At 45.0% G+C, this 16,617-nt stretch overlaps 2 protein-coding genes across 7 annotated transcripts in view; one reads left to right on the plus strand and one right to left on the minus strand.

Moving 5' to 3' along the window:
* Positions 1 to 6,313, minus strand: part of LOC146830711 (uncharacterized) — a 148,756-nt gene extending 142,443 nt beyond the window's left edge. For 2 of the 6 annotated variants that reach the window (XR_014961475.1, XR_014961476.1), the window contains exon 1: positions 4,387 to 6,313. Coding sequence is in view for 1 of the 6 variants with exons in the window: in XM_085604906.1 (XP_085461032.1) it covers positions 4,387 to 4,510 (124 nt within the window). In the remaining 5 variants the exon portion in view is untranslated. The remainder of the gene's footprint in view (positions 1 to 4,386) is intronic. The other 4 variants (XR_014961473.1, XR_014961474.1, XR_014961472.1 and 1 more) reach the window with 3 other exon arrangements.
* The window catches only part of KCNQ3 (potassium voltage-gated channel subfamily Q member 3), a 732,470-nt gene that overhangs the window by 93,592 nt on the left and 622,261 nt on the right, over positions 1 to 16,617 (plus strand). The window lies entirely within an intron of this gene.

The following is a 16,617-nucleotide window of genomic DNA, read 5'->3' on the forward strand; positions in this document are numbered from 1 at the left end:
GTTGTAAAGTGATGAGGTTTCCCCTCTCAGTGCCACTTGCAGACTGGTGTGGTGCTGTACTTTGGGCACTTATGTACAAAAGGGGCTGGGTGCAGCGCAATGTTTGTATTCCACTGTGACCACCTTCTCCCTTTGCTGTGCGAGAGACATCAGGACTCCATCCCATCATCCACATTTGCAGAAGGCCATTGTTTGGCTGTTTTGTTATTTGGCCTATGCCTTTTGCAATTTCGATTCTGTGCAGTTGTTGCATTGTTCTTTCAAGTATCAAATTAGATTTTCAATACGCTATTACCCTCTTTTGGTATGAAATGCCATCTCTTCAATCATAAAGACTGGCATTTTAGGTCCTCACACATGCCTCTTGTAAATATAGTGACCTCTGCAGTGTGCTTGTATACAAGGGGTGTGTTACACAGCGTGCCAGATGTGGGGTACAGTGGGCATTTGTTGTTGATTTCTATGACCATCGGGCACTCTAGTGTTACGGAAGGGGCAACAGTAGCTTGTGCTGCTCTTTTCTAATATAATCACGCACTCAATTCCACAGGGTATTCTTTAATTTGCATAGGGTGTACCCCCATGCAGATGAGGAAAAGCTTTGGCCGTGCAACATTACATAACAGACACAGGGGCAACCATGCAGTCAGGAGACACACGGATTGTGTGCCATTTCCCCTGCCATGATACATAACAGGTTCAGAGACAAACATGCAGTCAGGAGACACAATGATTGCATGCAACGTATGCGCTGGAGCATAATCCGTATCTACTTATTTTGGGATTGGGGTATGCCTGTCTCCTAGATATCCAGGCATCCCTGAAGTGCACTCACACGTTGCACCCACCTGCCAGGGGATCTTCATTGAATCCAAGATCAGGTCCACTGCCTGTAGTGAAAAATGAACTGACTGTTTCAAACAGGCATTCCACCTTTCAATAATGAGCTGGTCCAAGTGCAGGTGTCAACATAATTTCTCTAACTGAGCACCGAGAACCAGTCAATGGTGCACCCCGACACAGTTTGGGAATATGTCATAGGGTTCAAGTGTCCTATATTGACAATTATCGCCATGTGTAATAGACTGGATGTCTGAGCTAATGGGTGCTACCTACTCATTTCTTTTTTACAAAGCTGCGGTTTCAGTGTGACCTTGTGTCTGCTTCTTGTATGAGTCCCTTGATGATGTAGTTATGAGAATGCTTTCAATGTTTATATGAGTTGTCAATCTTTCTAGGGCAATAATCAATTGTAGTTTCAGTTGAAGATTCCATGTTTTATCTGTGTGCTCAAATAATGTATCATGCATGCTGGGCATGGTTCAATAGTCAGGTGCAGTTGTTACTGTATGGTCATGTTTCTAATTGTCACGATGCCTTCCATTTGCATTAGGATTCTTCGGTGGTTAAGAGCTGTTTATAATACACACCATACACCAAAATGTTTCATGGCATTATTAATGTAAGGGAGGACTTGAAAATGGAGATAAAATGACCCTGCATAGAGAAAAGCCATATTTTGATGGACTTTGGAAATATCATAGGAGCCTACATAATCCTAGTGTATTTCGGTAGGGAGTTCTGCCGACTGTCAAGTCTATACCACTTATCCCAGCGAGTGCTTCCATGCTTGGTCAGTCATGCAAGGAGCAGGAAATGGTCAACAGTGTCAGAATACAAACTGGGATGGTTTCTTTATTCCAAATGTAACTATTGCAGTTTCTCATTGAGTCTGGTCTATTCCATAAGTAAGAGAATTATTGCACAGGTAGGCCAGTAAGGAGAAGGCTGAGATCACTGAGCCAGCCTCCAAGACTAATACCTAGGGACTAGCCTGATGTCTTAGTATGGTTAATTACATACCGAATCTTATGTTGAGGGGATAAATGAGAGAGAGTGGCCTTGCCCAGAAATGGCTAAATACACCTAAGGCTGGAGTCGAGGTGATGATTTCAGCTGAGATGGCGGGCCAAATAGTAGAGATTTTATCATGGAAGAAATTGGCTAAGTCTTCACAAAATGTGGGGAGGGAACTATATTCTGAGCAAAGGCTTGAGGTTCCTTTAAATCATTGATGATATTGAAGAATCATTTTGCAAAGTTAGGTGAGTGTGATATTGAGGGGTTGCAATAAGTCGATTTGACCTTTTTAATTGTTCCTTTGTATAGTTCCACTGTCTGGGTGTAGATTTGCCTGAGCTCTGAGCTTTCATATGTTTCCCTAGGCCTGTTGCATATCTAGCTTCAGTCTGGATAATTCCAGCATAAACCAGGAATTCTTCATATTATGCTTAGGAATAGACCCTTTCTTAGTAGCAGGGCAATAGCGTCCAGGCAACTAGTAAGAACATCTGTAAAAATAGACAGACAAACTTACGGACAAGAGGGAGTAATGTCAATATCAGAAGAGCGGAACTGATTCCTGATAAGTTGTGAATAGTTTCTGGTGGGCTGCCTTCCAATATCTACTAGCAGTATTTGCCCGGTGCAGGAGAGGCCAGCAGACCTGAAACGGGGAAATTGAAGTTTGAAATAAAATGGGAATGCTGGGGTCACATATTAGGTTTGCAAGGTCAGTAAATGCCCGATCCAGAAGGTGGCCTTGTTCATGGGTAGGTTGGGAGGACGCCAGAATGAGGCTAAAAATATCCATATGATTTTTTAATTTGGCCGAAGGTTCAGAAGTGCTTTCTGACCACAACTTCAGCTCTACCAGAATGGCTATATTTTGCTTAGTAAGGCAAAAACAACCAATATCTTCAATTCAATATCTTCAATTAAAGTTTCTAGCTTACAGGCAGGACAATTGGGGGTGTTGTAGATCAAAAGGAATTAGCCGATATGGTGTGGAGAATTTAAAGTGATTGCAAATTAGTCAATGCCAAAAGAAGCAGGAAATAGGAGAGATGGCCAAGGAGGAAAAGTAGATAAGAGCCACACCCATGTCATATATGCCAGGGCAGTCAGAGCGCAGCATGTTAGGCATGAGTTTCTTTAAAAACTGGCCAGTAGGGAGAGAAAACTGAGTCTCCATAATAAAAAGGAGATTAATCTGTTCAGTTTTAAGAATCACAGATCTCAGGTCTGTGCGCGATGGCGCACAGATCTGACATCTATGGGGCCGATTCACAGAAGTAATCTGAGACAAAATCCTAAACTTACTACTTTTGGTATTCACAGAAGGCATTTAGTAGTAGTAAAGTTAGGACTACTAACTTTACTACTACTAACTTGAGACAAAATCCCAAACTTACTAATTTTGGTATTCACAGAAGGCATCTAGTAGTAGTAAGGTTAGTAGTCCTAACTTTACTACTATTAAATGCCTTCTGTGAATACCAAAAGTAGTAGGTTTAGGATTTGGTCTCAGATTAGTTCTGTTAATCAGCCCCTTTGTTTTTTGCAAACAGGCATCGAGGGATGACTGACGATTTCTTTGTATTGAGGTAGGGCTGATGGGAGTGAGGTAAGAAACATGTAAATGTTTATGGGCCCGATTCACAGAACTAACTTAAGACAAAATCCTAAACTTACTACCATTTTGGTATTCACAGAAGGCACTTACTCATTTTGGTATTCACAGAAGGCACTTACTCATTTCGGTATTCACAGAAGTTAGGAGTCCTAACTTTAGGACTCCTAAATGCCTTCTGTGACTACCGAAAGCCTTAAAATTAGGATTTTTCTCAGTTTAGTAGTAGTATAGTTAGGACTCCTAACTTTAGGACTCCTAAATGCCTTCTGTGAATACCGAAAGTCTTAAAATTAGGATTTTTCTCAATTTAGTAGTCCTAAATTTAGATTTAGGACTACTAAATTGAGAAAAATCCTAATTTTAAGACTTTCGGTATTCACAGAAGGCATTTAGGAGTCCTAAAGTTAGGAGTCCTAACTATACTACTACTAAACTGAGAAAAATCCTAATTTTAAGGCTTTCGGTAGTCACAGAAGGCATTTAGGAGTCCTAAAGTTAGGAGTCCTAAATTTAGGACTACTAAATTGAGAAAAATCCTAATTTTAAGAATTTCGGTATTCACAGAAGGCATTTAGGAGTCCTAAAGTTAGGAGTCCTAACTATTCTACTACTAAACTGAGAAAAATCCTAATTTTAAGACTTTCGGCATTCACAGAAGGCATTTAGGAGTCCTAAAGTTAGGACTCCTAACTTCTGTGAATACCGAAATGAGTAAGTGCCTTCTGTGAATACCAAAATGAGTAAGTGCCTTCTGTGAATACCAAAATGGTAGTAAGTTTAGGATTTTGTCTTAAGTTAGTTCTGTGAATCGGGCACTATATATTTTAAAAGAGCAAGGGTATCTGCCTCTAAAGTAGACAACAGAGTGCATAACAAGCAGACACCTGTGGCAGAATGATACATAGGCTTACCTGTCGACTGAGGGACATAGTGTCTGGGTGCATGAGGGTGTGGACGGGCACAGACGGGCTTGCCTTTGGTACGTTCACTATGTGTCCACACTGTGGGCTTGTCTAAGAAGGCTGGTTGGCACATCGAGAAATGAATAAACAGCTTAACTGCTACCTGCCTCCCTAAAGGGGGAAAAACAACAACGTTATCCAGGGACCAGGGTTTAAGGACAGGATATTCAAAAATACCTGGACAAAGCAGTGTGATTCATAAAATATGGTGTCTCTAGAAAAGGCTGAAATTATGAGGAAGAGATTAAAAAGGTGGCAGCATCACTGTGCCAGGCCCACCATGTAAGGAGCAGAGGCAGCAGTCATGTTTATCATAGGCGGTCACACACACTCAAGTTTCTCTTCACTCAAAGGGCTCGTGTCCCAGCACGTATCTAAGAGTGGGAAACTCAGGATTGTCGTACCATATTTATCTCCAAATCACTTTTTAATTTTTTAGATTTAGTGATGTTGAAACGGCCTATGTATGATTGTCTGTATTTATGTATATTTATTTTAAAGCTCTTCCATCTATTGATGGCTGCCTCGGAGCACAAAGAGGCAGAAGGGGGTATAATGAGACAAAACTGCACAGCAGTGAACATTGGCGAAGCATAGAAGGATGAACTTTGTCCTCTGTCAGAGTAGGCGTGGTGTAAAAAAACACAATGACCAACACTCCTGAATCAGAACCTACATCTCAAACAATTTCATCTGCAGTGCTTACTCCTGCTCCCAGCTTGTCAATTTGAGTGAAAGAAGCTATGTACACCGCTCTCATCTTGGTTACCTCAAACAACACCAGTGTGGGTGCGTTTGTCTCTGATAGTTGCTTTTTACCACTATTCTTGCACTTCTTCAGTCATCACAACCCTCAGTCTTTGATGTCTCAGCACACTTCAGTGGATGTGCTGAGTGTTGCCTAGCAATATGGTTTCCAGGAAAGAGCAAGCACAAACTGCATGGCGTGAATGCGCATTGGCACACAGGCTGCCTCAGCTCATCTTCCTACTGTTTTCTGGGTTAGAGTGCCCTCATGGGAGGCCAGCTCACTGGGTTTTTAATGAGTGGAGTTGGTGATGCATTAGCCTGTGCTTGAAATGGAAAAAGGAGTGCAGGCACTCTATCACACGGAACATGCACCATGCTAAGAACCGCCAGTCTTGCTTCATGCTATGTATAGCAGGTATGTCTACGCCTCTTCATGCCGCCCCTAGCAGATGAAAGAAGTGCAGGCACTCTATCACACGGAACATGCACCATGCTAAGAAGCGCCAGTCCTTCATCATGCGATGTATAGCAGGTATGTGTACGCCTCTTCATGCTGCCCCTAGCAGATTAAAGAAGTGCAGGCACTCTATCACACGGAACATGCACCGTGCTAAGAAGCGCCAGTCTTGCATCATGCTATGTATAGCAGGTATGTCCACGCCTCTTCATGCTGCCCTTAGCACATGAAAGAAGTGCAGGCACCCTACCACACGGAACATGAACCATGCTAAGAAACACCTGTCCTGCATCATGCGATGTATAGAAGGTATGTCTACGCCTCTTCATGCCGCCCCTAGCAGATGAAAGAAGTGCAGGCACAATACCACAAGGAACATGCACCATGCTAAGAAGGGTCAGTCCTGTATCATGCTATGTATAGCAGGTATGTATATGCCTCTTCATGCCGCCCCTAGCAGATGAAAGAAGTGCAGGCACTCTATCACACGGAACATGCACCATGCTAAGAAGCACCAGTCCTGCATCATGCGATGTATGGCAGGTATGTCAACACCTCTTCATGCTGCCCTTAGCACATGAAAGAAGTGCAGGCACTCTATCACATGGTACATGCACCATGCTAAGAACGCCAGTCCTGCATCATCCTATGTGTGGCAAGTATGTCTACGCCTCTCCATGCTGCCCTTATCAGATGAAAGAAGTGCATGCACTCGTATCACACGGAACATGCACCATGCTAAGAAGGGCCAGTCCTGCATCATGCTATGTATGGCAGGTATGTCTACGACTCTTCATGCTGCCCTTATCAGATACAAGAAGTGCATGCACTCTATCACATGGAACATGCACCATGCTAAGAAGGGCCAGTCCTGCATCATGCTATGTATGGCAGGTATGTCTACGACTCTTCATGCTGCCCTTATCAGATACAAGAAGTGCAGGCACTCTATCACACGGAACATGCACCATGCTAAGAAGCGACAGTCCTGCATCATGCGATGTATAACAGGTATGTCTACGCGTCTTCATGCTGCCCTTAGCACATGAAAGAAGTGCAGGCACTCTATCACATGAAACATGCACCATGCTACGAAGCGCCAGTCCTGCATCATGCTATGTATAACAGGTATGTCTGCGCCTCTTCATGTTGACCTTAGCAGATGAAGGAAGTGCAGGCACTCTATCACACGGAACATGCACCAGGCTAAGAAGCGCCAGTCCTGCATCATGCTATGTATAACAGGTATGTCTATGCCTCTTCAAGCCGCTCTAGCAGATGAAAGAAGTGCAGGCACTCTAGCACACGGAACATGCACCATGCTAAGAGCACCAGTCCTACATCATGCTTTGTATAACAGGTATGTCTACGCCTCTTCATGCCGCCCTTAGCAGATGAAAGAAGTGCAGGCACTTCTGACTTTGAGCATAAAGGTTGCTTCACCTTTCAGCACGGTTTGATGCTGTAGCTCTCTCTAGACTCCGAATTGCTAAAAAAATCGAATGCACTGAAACATATAACTGGGAATAAATAAAAATGATGATAGCATTCCTTTGCACATGAAACATCCAGTTACACTTTCTACATAAAGGAGCCTGCTTTTAAAGGTATTTGGGAGAATGTGCTGTAGTATTGCTGTAGTACTCATTTACATACTCTTACATGCTTTCTTGAATTGGCCCCAAGAAGTCTAAAATGGCAATAAAGTGGGACTAGCCAGGAAATATCCACATATACATTTTTTTTTTCTTTATCAGTTTCAATCTAACCAACAGTGCAGCGTCTAATATTAGTCACATTGTACAGTGTGCAGTTAAGGTAACAAAACCACACTAATAAACGACCATTGTTAATCCACAGGGGGCGAGCTAGCCTTTGAGATACAACAGAATATCCACCTAATCGTATCTTACTCCATACAGTGTTCTCAGTTGGAGTTTAGTTTTCCATGTCAGTAGAACCATCACTGGACAAAACGTCTTCCAGAGCTTTGAATCTGTCTCCCAGGGCCCTCCATGCGTGTATGTCGCCCTCTACCTTTTCGCCCCTCCTGCTTAGTTTCATGTGGAGTTCGTCCACTAACGCCCATTCCTCTACATCTCGATGCCAGTGATCCACATCAGGGACGTGCTGACCCAGCCATGTAATGGCCACCTTGCTGCAAGCAAGAACCAGCGCAAGTTGTAAGTATTTATACACCATCTTGCGACCGTTGGGCCTGCTAATATTACCCAGTAAACACAATTGAGGCGAGAGGGTGCCCGCAGTGAAGTAGTATGCGCAAGTATGTCTACCACCTGTACCCAAAAATCCCGACACCCCCAAGCCAGGTGAAAAAACTCAACCCCTGAAAAACCACAGCGTGGACATGCGTCCTACCAGTGCTAAGATATCCGATGAAGTGCCAGGGGCGTCATATAACTGCAATGTAGTAAGTTGCAGTGCCCCACTTTGAATCAGGCTTTACTTAAATCTGCCTTAGTAAGGGTACATACACGCGTATAGTCAGTGTCTACCAGGGGTGTCGCCAAATCGGCCTCTCAGTTTGACCGAGCCCACAGTAGGTAACCAGCAGCATCCGCTACCATTACTTTGTATAATAAAGACATCAGGTACCGCCCAGACCCACAGGTCAGTAGGGTTCCCAGTGTACATGATGCTGCCGGGAAAGTATTCAAGGTCTCCCTGGCTAGTTGAACCAGGCAGGAAATGCCTTGGTTCTCGTCTGAAATCCACCCATGCATCGTCAAATGAAATAAAATACTCATTGGGATACAGGTCCCCCAGTTTTAGAAATGGGGATCTCTAGTTGGCAGTGGTATAGACCCTGTTCAAGTAGGGACCCTTCCTTCTAGTCAGGGTAAGGGATTTACATGCTGTTCACCCCCTTGGTAGCTTGGTACATGGGGCAATGTGTAAAGTATTTGTACATAACACACAAAGTAACACAGTGAAAACACTATAAATGGACACCACACCAGTTTAGAAAAATAAACAATCTTTATCTAAACTAAAAAAGAAAAAAAAGAAAAAAATCCAACATACAGAACTCAAAACATCACTTTTGAAAGGTTAAAGCAATCCTGTCCATAGAACTCTATGGATGCAGTGATTTTAGCACAAAGTACCTCTGATGCATCAAAATCCAAGACGAAAAACTGCCTCAAAGTAGGAAAGCATCAGAAAACACTGCGATGCGTTGGGGAATGGAGGCATCAGTTCAGCTGCATGCAGAAGTGTTGTATCGATTCTGGACTGTGGGGAGAAACGATGCGTCGTTTCCAGACGCGACTCCTTTTGGTGGGGCGGTGCGTTGGCAACTTTGGCTCACAGGTGCGATACGTAGAAATCCAGATGCGCTGGAGGTCAATGTGGCGGTGGCAAGGCTGGTGCTGCATCAATTCTTTCACTCATGGACCGGTGATGCATCGATTCTTTCAGGCTCACTGCAGGGTCTGTATCCGAGTCAGCGCGGTGGTCTTGGAAGTCTGAGACACAGTGTGCTGGACTCGAGCTGCGGCGATTCTCTGAACCACGGACAAGCGCTGCGATGATGTTTCAGCCACACCTCTGCAATGCGTTGGTTTTTCAACTGCACGACAAGCTTGCGGTGGGAAAAATGGTGCTGAAAGGGCGATACAGGGATTTTTAAGTCCAGAAGCAGCAAAACCACCACCAAGGGCCCAGAACTGTAATTGGTACCCCTTGGTAGGTCAGAACTCCCAGCGGTGGAGTTCAGGGATGCTGCAGGTGAAGTCTTTGATGGCTCTGAGACGTAAACGGAGGCAAGCACACACAAGCCCTTGTAAAATCTTTTTGAACAGGATACAAATGCAAAGTCCAGTGTTTGTCCTCTCCAAGACAGAATCGGCCCCTGCAGGCCAACCCAGCAAAGAGGCAGTACTCCTCCTGACAGTCCTGCAGCTCTTCTTCTGGGCAGTCTCCTCTTGATCTAGAAGTGTTCTAAAAGTCTGGGGTTTTAGGTCCAATACTTGTAGGCATACTTCAAAGGGTTGTCTTTGTAGTGCACAAGTTCTCCTTTGCCCTGTCTTGGCTCCAGACACACTCCAGGGGGGTAGAGACAACATTGAGAGATGCCAGGCACAGCCTTATTCAGGTGTCATTGACAACTCCTCCCACCACTCTAGTTCAGGAAGGCACATCAGCCTGGTGATGGGCAATTTTGATATGCAGGGCACACCTCAGATACCTTTGTTGACTGTCTAGAGTGAATGGACAAACAACCCAGCTATCAGTCCAAACCACACATCGATTCCACAGGCAAAGGCAGGAAGATGAGGCAAGAAAATCACCACTTTCTAAAAGTGGCCCTTTCAAATACACTTTTTTTAAAACACCTATACTAAAAGATGTGTATTTAAATTTTGAGCCCAGAGAGTCCAAATTCCAAATCTCTAGCTGTTCTCAATTGAAAGACACACTTGTAAAATGTGAAAAAGGCAGCTCCAATGCTAACCTATAAGAGCTAGTCCTTGCAGTAGTGAAAAATTAAATTAGCAGTATTTTACTATCAGGACATGTAAAACACACCAGTACATGCCATACCTTTCACATACATTACATGCTTCCTATGGGGTCTACCTTAGGGGTGCCTTACATGTAGAATGAGGGAAGGTTCGGGCCTGGCAAGTGAGGGCACTTGCCAGGTTGACATGGCAGTTTAAAACTGCACAGGCAGACACTGCGATGGCAGGCCTGAGACAGGTTTTCAGGGATGCTCATGTGGGTGGAAAAACCAGTGCTGCAGGCCCACTAGTAGCATTTGATTTACAGACCCTGGGCATACATAGTGCACTTTACTGGGAACTTCCGAGTAAATCAAATATGCCAATCATGGATAAACAATCATATTCACAAGTTACACAGAGAGCACTTGCACTTTGGCACTGATCAGCAGTGGTAAAATGCCCATAGTACACAAACCAGCAAAAATGAAGTCCAGCACACAATCAAAAATATAAGGGTAGAGGCAAAAAGACAGGGGAATCCACGCCAAGGATGCCAAGCCTAACAACCAGTGTCTCGCAGCCTCTCTCTGCCCAGGCTTGAAAGGACATGTAGTCCGCCATGCGCCGAGCTGGCGCAAGGAACCATACCAGTAATTCCCTATGAAAGGGAGCACTACGAAAAGCAACCATCACAAGCTTCTGCCATATATGAGCGGTCTGTCTGACCACAAACGCCAGGCTGATGACACAACGGAGCCCTCCATCACCAGTGCTGGGAGCTTTGCTATATCCACCACCCCTGCCAGCATATGCTTCTACCTGCTATCTCTGCCCTCCAACCATGTTGCAGCATATTAATAAAATTCTAGCCGTGTCACCTTCAAACCGCCCTACCTACATTAAGGCACAGTTGCTTTTCCAGGTAGTGCACTACCATAATGCCCAAATAGTGAAAGTGGTCCAGCTAAAACCGCAAGCCAATATCAAGCAGGCGTCCCACTGGGCTCCCCGCAATGCTGCAAGGGGAAACTTATTGCAGTTGATCCGCAATCCTGAAACATCACCAAATTCGTCTAGTAATCATAACAGAATCCAGAGGGAGTCTTGCGGGGCTCTAAGGTGTCATCCGCATAAAGGGCCATCATCATTAAGCAATAGAATATGTCACGTCTCCCCCAGTGCTATGCCCCAGTCGTGAAGCTCCCTTCGAGCCCACACTGCCAGAGGCTCCATCGCAAGGGCAAACAAGAGTGGGGACAGGGGGCAACCCTGCTGTGTTCCTCTGCCCAGGACCCATCTCTCAGACAGACACTGTCCCACCTATTCTCTGGTACTGGGCTCAACGTATAACAGCCTAAGCAAGTTGCGGAACTTGGGCCCGAACCCCATGACTCGCAGAACCTCAAGCAAGTGTCCCCAGTCCACCGTGTCAAAGCCCTTCTCCAGGTCTATGGAAACCAAGGCCATTTCATTGAGGCTGCCCTCGACCACAGGACACATGCGTCAGGCGTCTGAGGTTCATCCCTGTACTACAACTGGGGATGAATCCACATTGGCCCTCATGCACCCAAGCTAGTCATGACTGGTTCAGTCGGTTAGCCAAAAGTTTGCTCAGGACCTTGACATCTGAGTTGATTATGGTGAACGCCCTATATGCAGCCAAGTCACTCGTGCCCCCTCCTGGCTTGGGCAACATGCAAATATCCCCTTCCCTCATGGAGGGCAGCAGTAGCCCTTTCTCTTTTGCTCCCAAGAAGACCACAAGGAGGACCTGTGTGACAACAGCTGAAAACTCCTGGTAAAACTCTACCGGAAACTCATCCCCTCCAGGAGCTTTAGATCTTGGGAGCATGTGTAGAGCCCCATGCAGTTCCTCAAGGCTGAGGGTGGCGTCCAATTCCTCTGCTGCCACCTCACCATTCCTAGGTAGCCTCAGGTCTGCCAGGAATGACTGGTATCACTTCCGGGTGACCCGTGGGTCCATCCTGTACACCTCCTCCAAGTGTTACCAGAAGGCACCTGAATCACCGTCACGCCCTCGGGGCCACCAAGTGTGTCATCAGGGGAACAGTGATCTCTCTATACAAGATCTAGGCCAGCAGTCTGCCGGACTTAAAATCTTACTACCTATGCAACCTCTGTCTGTATTTGTGCAAAATGCACTTGTCCACTCTGTCCCATGTACCAGCTATGTGCTGACACACATCAGCCGCCATGTTTCATGCTACAGGATAAGTCAAATCCCTCTCCTGCAGCGCAGTCAATGCTGCCTCTGCTGCTAGGTCAGCCTGCAGCTGGCACCGTACCCCACATATCAAACCCCAGGCACGTCCCATGCAGCTCCGCCTTCATTTCCTCCCACTCTGTAGCCCTACACATTTTGGAGCCTCAATTAATCTTAATGTAGTCGGTAACGCCTGCGACAACGATTCCTTTGCCACTGCGTTGGTTAAGACCTCTGCCGTGAATTTCCATGGGTCTCTCTGCACCGTGGGGCCTCCCCATCACAATGTTCAACAGACCGGGGAGTGATCAGACAGAAATCTTCCTAGATGTATTACTGACATGCTCTCAACTATTGGGATCCCCCCACCAGTATCCTGTCCAACCTGCTATGGTTATTATGTGTCAGGGAGTGGCAGGTGTATACCCACTGCAGTTGGTGAAGTGTGCACAATGCATCAGAAAGCCCCAGATTGTCCATCACCTACCCAAGGGCCATGGTCATTTGAAGCTTGTGCCCAGCCACAGCAAGGGTGCATCTGCATCCTGAGCCACCAGGACATGTAAAAAGTGAAGATCATCCACATTCTGGGCGTACATGTTAAGCACGGACACCACCCTCCCATCCAGTTTACCATATTGCAAAACATACCTGCCCTCCACATCGGCCTCAGCATATGTAAGGGAGAAAGGGGTGCCCAGGGCCATCCAAATCAGCACCTCCGTAGCGTATGTCGAGTAGGAGGCATCGAAGAACTGACCCATCCATTTCTGAAACAATCACTTGGCCCAAGCATCCCCCAGGTGTCTCTCCTGCAAGCAGGTTATACTAACTTTATGGCGTTTTAAGAAGGAGAGCACCCTGTACCTTTTCTTGTAGGCATCCCACTTCAGCAACCAAAAGTCACCCCCCCATCATCTTGAATCAGGACCCCCCTCTGCATTGTGACAGCCCCCCACTGCATAAACACAATCAACAACTTATAATATGAAACACCAAACACCCCCCTCTGACAGACAAAGCTAGTGCAACCATACGTGTGCTAGAACTAACACTTCATCCCACCCTGTCCAACAAGGATAGGCCCCATTAACCCCATCTCCCTGCTCGCTTACTTACTACATCTGGGTACCAGGGCCCATAAGGGTGCTCCCGGTCTCTGTTCCTCCATTGGCATCTCAGTATCGCCTCCCACCCCAAGAACACACCCCACATCCTGAGTCTCCCAACCAGATCCAGCGGACACAGCCATACATTTCAGAACTTTCTCTGGGCTTGCAGTCACCGTCACTCAAAACACAGCAAACCATAATGTATCCCTATGCCTGCAAACAAAAGGCCTAGCACAGCACAAATGTGGCTCAGAGTACTCACTAGGATCAATTTAGCATTACTTTAGTGCCCAGGGTATCCGGCACACAGGACCTTTCGCACCAGTCCACTGTCCAGCTGAGAGGGAGGATGACAACTCACTGCAACTCCCCTGAACTTGCTTTGCCTTCTATCTGCATGGTGCCATGCTCCTGTATTATCCGAAGGTCTGGCATCTGTGGGCCCCCGTCAGGGATGTGCATGCCAGGAGCTGTCTTGGGCCTGACCCCAGGACCCTCCAGTGACCCCCATCCAGGATGAAGCAATGTTGTGTTGTCCCAGATCTCGAACCATTCCCAGACCTGTTCTGGGCACTCCAAGAAGCGTACCCTCCCATGCAAGATGACCTTCAATTTTGAGGGGTATAAGAGCATGTGTTTCAGTTGCATGGCATGCAGTTTCTGCTTAACAGCTAGAAAGACTTTCACTGCTCCTGCACATTTCTGGTGTAATCCAGGTAGATGACAATTCTGCAGTTTTCAAACAAAGGCACAGTCTGTTCCCTGGCACCTCTCAGTATACTATCCCTGTTCCAGGAATTCTGGATCCGGGTGATAATGGCCCTCGAGGAGTGCCCACTCCACCACGAAGAGCTCTAACAGGCCCCACGGCTGAAGCTGTCACCTCACCCAGTTCTCCAAGAGGATCTCCACCGAGGCCCTCTTCGCTCTCTCCGGGAACCCCAACACTCAAATTTTACTGTGCCGAGCTCAGTCCTCTGCGTCTTTAACCCTGTACTCAAGCTCGCTGGTGACCGTTCTCCTGAGCACAAGATCGCTGATCAAAAATAAATATGAATTTGCTGATTTTGTTGATCTCCATGCTCCTGATATGATGTTTGTAACCGAAACATGGGCTGACACTATACAGGCCCTGAGAAGTTATTCCAGATAGCTATGATATTTTTAGAGTAGATAGACATCTTAGACTTGGAGGTGGGATTGTGATTATTTATTATACCCACTTCAAGGCCACATTCCAACCTGCCTCTCGGTTGGATGTTTAACATTAAATGTAATACCTTACACTGAATCCTGCCTGGAGTTCCCCAACTTCACTATCTTGTGGGATTGTAATTTTCATTTAGAGTTCACTGAAAATAAAGATACTGACCACTTAGTCAATTGCTTACGCATCTTTGATCTTACTCAGATAGTTAGTCTTCCCACCCATCAGGCCAACCATATTTTGGATGCGGTATTCACCAACAACTCTGACCTTAGCTTCGACAAAGTTCTACCATTCACTTGGTCAGATCATAAAGCTGTTTTTATTAACCTCACAGTTCCCACTTATAAATCCTATAAGTCCAATTCTTCCACTTCATTTAAATTTTGTCCATGGCAGAAAATTTGTAAAATTGAACTTGACAACATTTTCAGAAGCTCCAGTCCTTTGTTAGATAGCAATATAGAATTTGTAAAATACTAATTTAACTAACTGGATTAATTCTGCAGTCACTTTATTGGCACCTGAAAAACAATGACAAACCATAGAAGGGACCAGTTTGCTCCTTGGAACTTGCCTGATCGTAAAAAACGTAAACAAAAATGTAGGGCTTAAGAATATAGGTGGAGGGAAAACTACTGTCCTGAAGAAAAAAACAAATATAAATCTCTCATCAATGATTGCAAAGCCTTGATTATTTCTGAAAAAACAAGATATTTTAATAAAAGAATCAACGCTGCCAAAGATTCCGCTAAGGAATTATTTAAGATAGTCACTACTCTGTCTAACTGTAATAATGGTAAAGACTTTACTCCGGCTCAATCTTTCTGCAATAGGCTTGCAGATTTTGGCACCACTGGTAACTCTTAATTAAACTTTAAAATAATAATTAACTTTATTTTTAACTGCAGTCTTGTTTTCTTTCATGAAAACAGATGCATTAAAAAATATGTTTTCTTTATGAAAATGCAATCCAGCAGGCCACCGGCCCTGTGATGGCATCCAGTTGTAGTGAGCCGTAATTTGAGACCTACCTCATAAATAAGCTACAATTCGGAATTTTGTGAACTGACTTACATAGGTCGATTCGCAACATTCTTTTCAGTTTGCAAAAAATGGAAATTTCTTACGTCAGGCCCACAGTTTTCTTAAATGCCTTTGCACTTAAAAAGCAAAAAGAACTATGCATTTCAAACTGAAAATAAACTAAAGAGTTATATGTTTGAAGGACCTTTGACATTCCTGGGTGTAATAGTCTTAAACAGTTACAACAGTGGTTCCCAATCTGTGCACCGTGGCTCCCTGGTGCGCCGTCAAAACTAGCCAGGGGAGCTGCACACCAACCACTTTGATTAATTTAACGGTGAAGGGTTGTTGGCTTCAGTTAAACGAATTAGACTTGGACATATGATGTCCATGATTTGTAAGTGACATGCCTCACGCTGGAAATGTTGTGCTTAATTGATGGCATGTTGAGGTAGATGACCTCCATATTTCACTGGATCCCCATGTTCCAACACTCCCAAAGTAAGCAAAAGGTGCCTGATTTCTTTTGTTAGACTCGTTGATAGTTTAGTTTTTTTTCAAATGTATTTTTCACCAAAGCAAGTTATCAGGAAAGTAAAGTTGTCCTGTCTCTCAAACACACTGTTTTTTTTAAGTATGAACATGTGTACTTGAACCATAGGTACTTCCAGTACACAATTCTTTCAGTACACATACATTTCCAGATAGGCCTGCTCTCTCCATGAGCACAGGGAAGTAAAACCCCATAAACGGCCTAATGCCTGCATTTGGAAGCAAGGAAGAGGGAGAAGCAAGGAAGAGGGATGTTTAAAAATATAAAGAAACTGAGAAATCTATGTGGCTTAGATTGAATTGGAGGCAATTTTAGGGACGAGACAGCTAAAATAAAGCTGTATTTGGCTTGAAAAGATCGTGAGTCACCCTGCTGAGACAGG

The sequence above is a fragment of the Triturus cristatus genome, chromosome 5_1, assembly GCF_964204655.1.
Source record: "Triturus cristatus chromosome 5_1, aTriCri1.1, whole genome shotgun sequence".
Taxonomy (NCBI): domain Eukaryota; kingdom Metazoa; phylum Chordata; class Amphibia; order Caudata; family Salamandridae; genus Triturus; species Triturus cristatus.